The sequence below is a fragment of the Lutra lutra genome, chromosome 16 (genome assembly GCF_902655055.1).
Source record: "Lutra lutra chromosome 16, mLutLut1.2, whole genome shotgun sequence".
In the NCBI taxonomy this organism is placed as follows: Eukaryota; Metazoa; Chordata; class Mammalia; order Carnivora; family Mustelidae; genus Lutra; species Lutra lutra.
The window spans coordinates 49,840,095-49,847,423 of NC_062293.1; the positions used below are offsets into that span (position 1 = coordinate 49,840,095).

General features: G+C 45.4%; 1 protein-coding gene across 1 annotated transcript in view; it reads right to left on the minus strand.

Annotated features, from left to right (window-relative positions):
* The window catches only part of TOP3A (DNA topoisomerase III alpha), a 28,095-nt gene extending 20,885 nt beyond the window's left edge, over window positions 1-7,210 (minus strand). Inside the window, exons 1-4 of the mRNA XM_047708769.1 lie at window positions 6,797-7,210; window positions 2,151-2,210; window positions 1,131-1,204; window positions 215-290 (exon numbers count right to left, since the gene is read on the minus strand). Coding sequence (XP_047564725.1) covers window positions 215-290; window positions 1,131-1,204; window positions 2,151-2,210; window positions 6,797-6,976 — 390 coding nt within the window. The 5' untranslated portion in view covers window positions 6,977-7,210. The remainder of the gene's footprint in view (window positions 1-214; window positions 291-1,130; window positions 1,205-2,150; window positions 2,211-6,796) is intronic.
* Between the last annotated feature and the right edge of the window lie 119 nt (window positions 7,211-7,329).

The window sequence follows — 7,329 nt, forward strand, 5'->3', positions numbered from 1 at the left end:
CCTCTCTGCCTGCTTGTGATCTCTCTGTCAAATAAATAAATGAAATCTTAAAAAAAAAAGTATGCTAAAAAAATAAATAAAATCATGGTATTAAGTGTGGTGGGAAACTTGATCTCTGAATTCTAATGCCTTCTGAACACAGGAATCGCAGGTCAATTATTTTCTACTCAAAGCTGCTCAACTCCAGCACCACACGTCTTCCAGAACATCCTACCTTGATGTCTACAAAATTCTCCGGGCAGTACTTTTCAATTTCTGCTTCAAAGAGGACCAGGGGATTGCAGCTCTGCCTAGAAAAGAAATGAAAACAGAACACATCCAACCTCAGCACGGGACAGAAAGTCCCCCATTTTCATGAGAAAAAACTGCTCCAGAGTCCTCCCGGATGGACCCCCAACAGAAAAAGTCCCACATGAGACCACCAGAGGGGTAAAAGCAAGGCTACTACCCTCTGCACAAAGTATTTTCCGCTTTCTGTGACAACAGGAGTGACCTATGAGAAATTCTGGAACTCTTTTGTGCATGTCTGCAACAGGATAAATGTAATCCAGTGGCTACGTGAAACAGGTCTGGCTATTTTAAGGGAAATACACTTCCGAGTGGTTGTTCATTCTAAAATAGTACGGCAAAATTCACAATGGTTCAGCTGATCTTAGGCCACCGCTGTGGTCTCTATAGTTTGTCCACTCAACACTCCCATGTTGGAATCCTAACTCCAGTGTGATGGTGTTAGAAGGTGGGGACTCTCCTAGGTGATGATGTCACAAGGGTGATGGTACCTCATGAACAGGTTTAGTGCTCTTAGAAAAGAGGCCTCACAGAGCTCCCTAGGTCCTGCTACAGGTGAGGCCACAGTGAGAGGTCAGCAGTGCAATGGGAAGAGAGCCCTTCACCTGACCGAGCTGGAATCCTGATCTCCTACTTCCAGCTGCCAGAACTGGGAGAAATAAATTTCTGTCATTTACGAGCCCCTCCAGTTGATGACATTTTGTTAAAGCAGCCCGAAAGGACCAAGACAGTCGCCTGAGTATTGTAAGCTCTGCAGTGAGATCGACACGCCTCAAAATTCCTGTAGCATTTCGCAACTTATGTAATAATCAGAAAGTTCTTCCCCCGGGAATTGTACTGACCATTTGCGAAACTGCATCTGGAAATCATGAGCCAGCAAATGTCCAGAAACTGAAGTCATTATCATGGTAACGTTCTGAACGATAACAAAATTTGAGTTAGTCTCCTAGCAACTGTATCTTCCCAAATCTTCCAAATAAAAGGGAGAAACGTCTATTAAAGAAAAAAAAGGCGGGGGGTTGCCAGGGCCTTGGTGGGGAATGGGGAGGGAACAGACGGAACACAGAGGACTTTAGGGGCAGTGGGAATAATCGCATGGTGTTATAATGACGGATACACGTTACACTTTCATCCAAACCATAGAATGTACAGTACCAAGAGGTGACCCTAATGTCAAGTATGGATTTGGCTGCTATGATGTGTCAGTGTAGGTTCGATGGTACAAATACATCGCTCTGGTGAGTGATGTTGATCATGGGGTTGGGGGAGCTGGTGGTGTGTTTTGTGTGTGTGGCGGGGGTGGGCGGGTGGGGGTGGGACAGGAATTCTATAGGGAATCTCTCCACTGGCCTCTCAATTTTGCTCTAAAAACCCAAAATGGCTCTTAAAAAAAAAAGTCCATTAAAAAAATAAAACCAAACCTAGCTGATCAATAAGAAATGAACATAAATACATTATCTTTGAAGCCAAATGCCACAGTTACACAATCACCATTCTGATTCTAGCACTGGATGACTTGGATGGGATTTAAAGTTTCCTCAAAGTCTTGTGTATTGGCTTCTTTCTTGTTATAAAGAGATGGGACCACATTTAATTAAAAAGTGACTTCCTTACAAATTATAAAACGGTCACCTGTCATTAGGGATCTTTAGGTCATTATTCTTAAAAGATTGTGACTTATTCTACAGCGGCCAGGGTCATTCTTCTCGATCGAGTAACTCAATACAGAAACAATTCAGGGACGACGTGTAGTAAACAGCTACCCTTTTTATAGCCACAATGAAAAACTCCAGAATGTACCCCAAATGGCCCAGGGATCTGAAAGCACACTTCAGCTATATGAGAAATATTATAGCACCTACCTGGCCATATAGATGATAATCAAATTCATAGATCTTGTTGAATTTTGAAAATCCTTCCCTCTATAACAAAACAGAAATAGATCGACTGAAAACAAAAGATTCCTCAGCCTTAAAGATGAAACAGAGCACTGGTAAGCAGTAAGACTGTACATCCTAAAGTACGTCCTAAAGACAAAAACTAGGCTACGTTACTAAGACCATTTATGAAGTAGGTCCTCGAAACAGTTCCAAGCACGACTGGTAGAGTCCACGGAGTTTTTACGCTGGAAGGTAACCTTGAGGTCAGCTAAAGTCACATCTTCTCGTAAGTGAGAATGGAAGTGTCCAAGGTCGTATCACAGATTAAAGGCAGAAGAAGAATTAGGACATAATTCTCTCGACATTTTTGGGACGCCTGGGTGGCTCAGTTGGTTAAGCGGCTGCCTTCGGCTCAGGTCATGATCCTGGCGTCCTGGAATCGAGTCCCACATCAGGCTCCTTGCTCCCACATCAGGCTCCTTGCTCGGCAGGAAGCCTGCTTCTCCCTCTGCCTACCACTCTGTCTACCTGTGCTTGCTTTCTCCCTCTCTCTCTCTGACAAAAAAAAAAAAAAAAAAAAAAAACTAAAAAATTCTCTCGACATTTTTCTCCTTCTTCCCCATATACTTGTACTAATTTCTGGCTGTCCAATTATACCTGACAACTGTGAGCACAAGCAAGTCGTTCGCTTTTATGAACATCAAATTGTTTTTGAATAAAGTTACCTCTGGGTTCTCCTCTGGCTCTAAAATCCAGTAATACTGGGGCACCTGGGTGGCTCAGTTGTTAAGTGTCTGCCTTTGGCCTGGGTCATGATGCCAGTGTTCTGGGATCGAGCCCCACGTTTTCGGCAGGAAGCCAGCTTTCTCTCCACTCCCCCTGCTTGTGTTCCCTCTCTCAAATAAATCAATAAAATCTTTATAAAAAAAAAATCCAGTGATACTACGAGCCCCAGTCAGAACTAGAACCCAGTCTATAAAACAATTCTTCAGCTTGCAATCATGGATGACTAAGACCCTCTCTGAGTAGATCCCACATTCCTCCACAGGGACATTAAAAGAAGTTACACATGTGAGTTTTGCACCAACACTAAGCAGAAGATAAGAAAATGGCCTACTGGGAAGTGGAAAAATATTCAAGGGCCAATAAGGGTCAGTGTCGAGAAGATTCTCCTCTGTCTTACTATTTTTTTGAGTGGAATTTTTCTAAGTGGAATACTAAATGAGGTTCCCTTTGAGGCATAATCACAATCCTTAAAAAATATTTATTTATTTGCAAGAGATCACATGAGCAGGGGAAGGAGCACAGGGAGAGAGAACTCTCAAGCAGACTCCCTGCTTGAGGGCCAGACATGGGGCTCGATCCTAGGACCCCGAAATCACTACCCAAGCCGAAGGCAGACGCTCAACTGACTGAGCCACCCCAGTGCCCCCAGATTGACAAATTTTAAGAGGGAATTTACTTTAGTATCAGATACTTAAGAGTTCACTGGTTGCCAATATCACCAAGAAAAAAAATTCCCCTTTACAAATTCTAGTTGCTAGTTAAGCCTTTTAGTAATAGAGATTAGAAATTGTCTAATCAGTAGTTTCTGGCTTTTTTTTTTTTTTTAATCAGAAGCAGTGTCTGCATCTTTTTTTCCCCAAGAAAGTGGTTTCTGACTTTTTAAGAAAGTTCTGAAACCTTCCTTAACAAACAGTAATATAGACCCTGATATATAACAAGGCTAAAGTCTGCTTACTCACCTTCTCCCCAGCCTAGCCCCAAGTAATTCCTAAGGTGCGCACACCCATTGTCCCTCGGTCTCTTGGAAACGCAGACAAAAAACCACTGTTCTAGATACACTTTTCAAGAGAAATAACTTGTCTGATAACATTCGTGTGACCCCACAACAGGGCTCATCCAGGTGGTCTCCTCTCCCAGTGTTAGCCTCGAGGATGTGAAATGCATTTCAAACATGCCCCCCAATAATTCCCATCTGAGGATGGAACGCAATTATGTGCAAGTCCCCATTTGTGTGAGGTGCTCAGGGAAGGGTGGATGGTCCCAAATTACAGTATTTCTGGAGTCTGGAGAAAGAAAAGAAAAAGAAAAAAAAAAAAAAAAAAAAACAACCGCCTGGTAGACCAAGAACATAGCTTTTGTGCTTTCTTTTGCAGTGTCGTCCACTCTGTTAAAAAAAAAAACAACAACAGGGGCGCCTGGGTGGCTCAGTGGGTTAAGCCGCTGCCTTCGGCTCAGGTCGTGATCTCAGGGTCCTGGGATCGAGTCCCGCATCGGGCTCTCTGCTCAGCAGGGAGCCTGCTTCCCTCTCTCTCTCTCTCTGCCTGCCTCTCCGTCTACTTGTGATCTCTCTCTGTCAAATAAATAAATAAAATCTTAAAAAAAAAAAAAAACAAAAAACAACTCCTTCTCTAAGTGCACTGTAGGAACTGTCACACTGCTGACACTAAATGCACCGCAAGATTAAGGTTTATCTTTCTGGGGGCGCCTGGGTGGCTCAGTGGGTTAAAGCCTCTGCCTTCAGCTCAGGTCATGATCTCTGGGTCCTGGGATCAAGCCCTGTATCGGGCTCTCTGCTCAGTGGGGGGCCTGCTTCCCCGTCTCTCTTTCTCTGCCTGCCTACTTGTGATCTCTCTGTCCAAAAAAAAAGATTTATCTCTCATATTCATATTATCTCATTATTCATATTAAAAAAAACATGAAAAAACTGTATACACATAGAAGGTTGTAGTTTTCAATTTGTGGGTGTTTTTGTTTGTTTGTTTTTAAATATTTTATTTGTTTATGTTGAAAGAAACATCTAGAGAGGGAACACAAGCAGGGGCAGAGGGAGAGAGAGAAGACTTCCTGCTGAGCAGGGAGCGTGACTCGGGGCTCGATTCCCAGGACCCCGCGACCATGACCTGAGCTGAAGGCAGACACTTAACAACTGAGCTACCCAGGCACCCCTCAATGTGGTTTTTTTTTTTTTTAATAGATTTTATTTATTTATTTGACAGACAGAGATCACAAGTAGGCAGAGAGGCAGGCAGAGAGAGGAGGAAGCAGGCTCCCTTCTGAGCAGAGAGCCCGATGGGGGGCTCGATCCCAAGACCCTGAGATCATGACCTGAGACGAAGGCAGAGGCTTAACCCTCTGAGCCACCCAGGTGCCCCCCTGAATGTGTTTTTGAACGCTATTGTAAACGGAATTGTTTTCTTAATTCTCTTTCTGGATTGTTCATTGTTACTAATTTGTGTGCGTTGATCTTTGCTGAATTTATTAGCACTGATGGTCTTCTGTGGCTTCTTTAGGATTTCTATTCTATAAGATTATGTTGTCTGCAAATATATTTTTAATTCTTTTTAATTCACATTTCTTTTTCTTGCCTAATTGCTTTAGTTAGAACTTCTAGTAATTTTGGATAGCAATGGTGAAAACAGGCAATCTTGTCTCATTCCTGATCTCAGAGGAAAAGCTTTCAGTCTTTCACCCTCTGGCTAAAGTTAGTAATGGGATTTAAAAAAAATACCTTTTATCATGAAGGGGATTAAATTTTTATCAAATGCGCTTTCTACATCAATTGAGACAAACAATATAGGTTTTAAGTGGGGGATTACTGGGGTCGTATCTGTGTTTTATAAAGTCACTTTGGCAATGGAAAATTTCAAGAGTGAAAGGCGAGGGAGAAAGCTACTGGAGTTTTCCGTGTGAGGGGTCAGGGGCCTGAACTCTACAGACACAATGTCAGCTCTTGCTCCCACTATCCACGAGCTAGAAATGGAGGTCTAATGACCTTGGGATGTTTAAAGAGAAAAGGGCAGGGAACTTCTGCCCCATACTCTTAGAAATGGCCTTCAGAAAACCATTTCACGATCCACCTTATTTATTTCTTTAAAAAGATTTTATTTATTACTTGTCAAAGAGAGAAAGAGAACACAAGCAGGCAGAGAGGCAGGCAGAGGCAGAGAGAGAAGCAGGCTCCCCGTTGAGCAAGGAGCCCAATGAGGGACTCAATCTCAGGACCCCAGGATCACGACTTGAGCAGAAGGCAGTGGCTTAACCAAATGAGCCACCCACGCGTCCCTCATGATCCACTTTAATTGGACAGATTTTTCTGAACAGTTTTGCTGCCTTTGTGCCAACTCGTATACAAAATCTTTTACCTTCCCCTTCCTGAGCACCTGCGGTGTGTCTAGGACACATACTCATCCCTTACTTGCCTGTTCTTGGAGTTTGTACTAGTGGGAATAGGGCTGAGCTTCCCTCTAATCCCAAAAAGCTAGTTAGCTGGGAATGCTCGGACAGGGCTTGACTGCCAAGTTAAAGGACTCTGTTCAGTGGTTCCCAACAACCTGAGTTTTCGAATCACAGGGACTAATGTTAAAATACAGACTTCTCTGATCTCACCCCAGACCCGCAGAATAGGCGGCGCCCCAGCTGGTTCCGATTATCAGACAAGTTTGGGAACCGCTGCCGTGGACAAGGAGCCACAAGGTTTTCAAGTACACGGGCGAAGCGTCTTAACTATATTTTTGCACGCCTATCACTGGGAAAAGACAGGAAGCGAATGCAATGACCCAGGAGTGAGATAAGTGGGGTCGGCTCCCGCACCCGCACAGCTGATCGGAAATACGCCTCCTTACCCGCCTCATGCGACCGTTGGACAGCAGGTCGGCTATCCCCTTGGCCGCGTCGTTTTTCTCGGCCACACAGAGAATTTTCCGCACGCCTCGGAAGGCCACCGCCATGGCAGCGCGGGACAAGGTCCGGGCTCCCGGCCGTTCCAGCCAGCGGAGCGCGCAGCGGGCGACCGGGAAGATCATCCCTAGGCCCCGCGCCCGCAGCCGGCCGCTCGGTGCTCACGCATGATGGAGGAGCCAGACGTGAGGTTCACCCGGCGCCCTCCTTAACGAAACTGGGGCCTCCGGGAGCCGCCAGCGCCACCTTCCGCGGCCCGTCAGGTCCCCTCAGGCCGCCGGAGTTCAGACCCGCTGCCTCTGCCAGGAATCCCGCACCGAAGGCGTCCCGTTTCCGCCCGCCTTCTCGGGCTACATCCGCCGGGCACGAGCGCCCCGGGACTGCGAACTACAATTCCCAGACCTCCCTGCGCCCCTCGCAACTTTCCGCTCTTCCGCCACACTTCCTTCGCTTTCCGACAGCGGTTGGCGAGTCGACT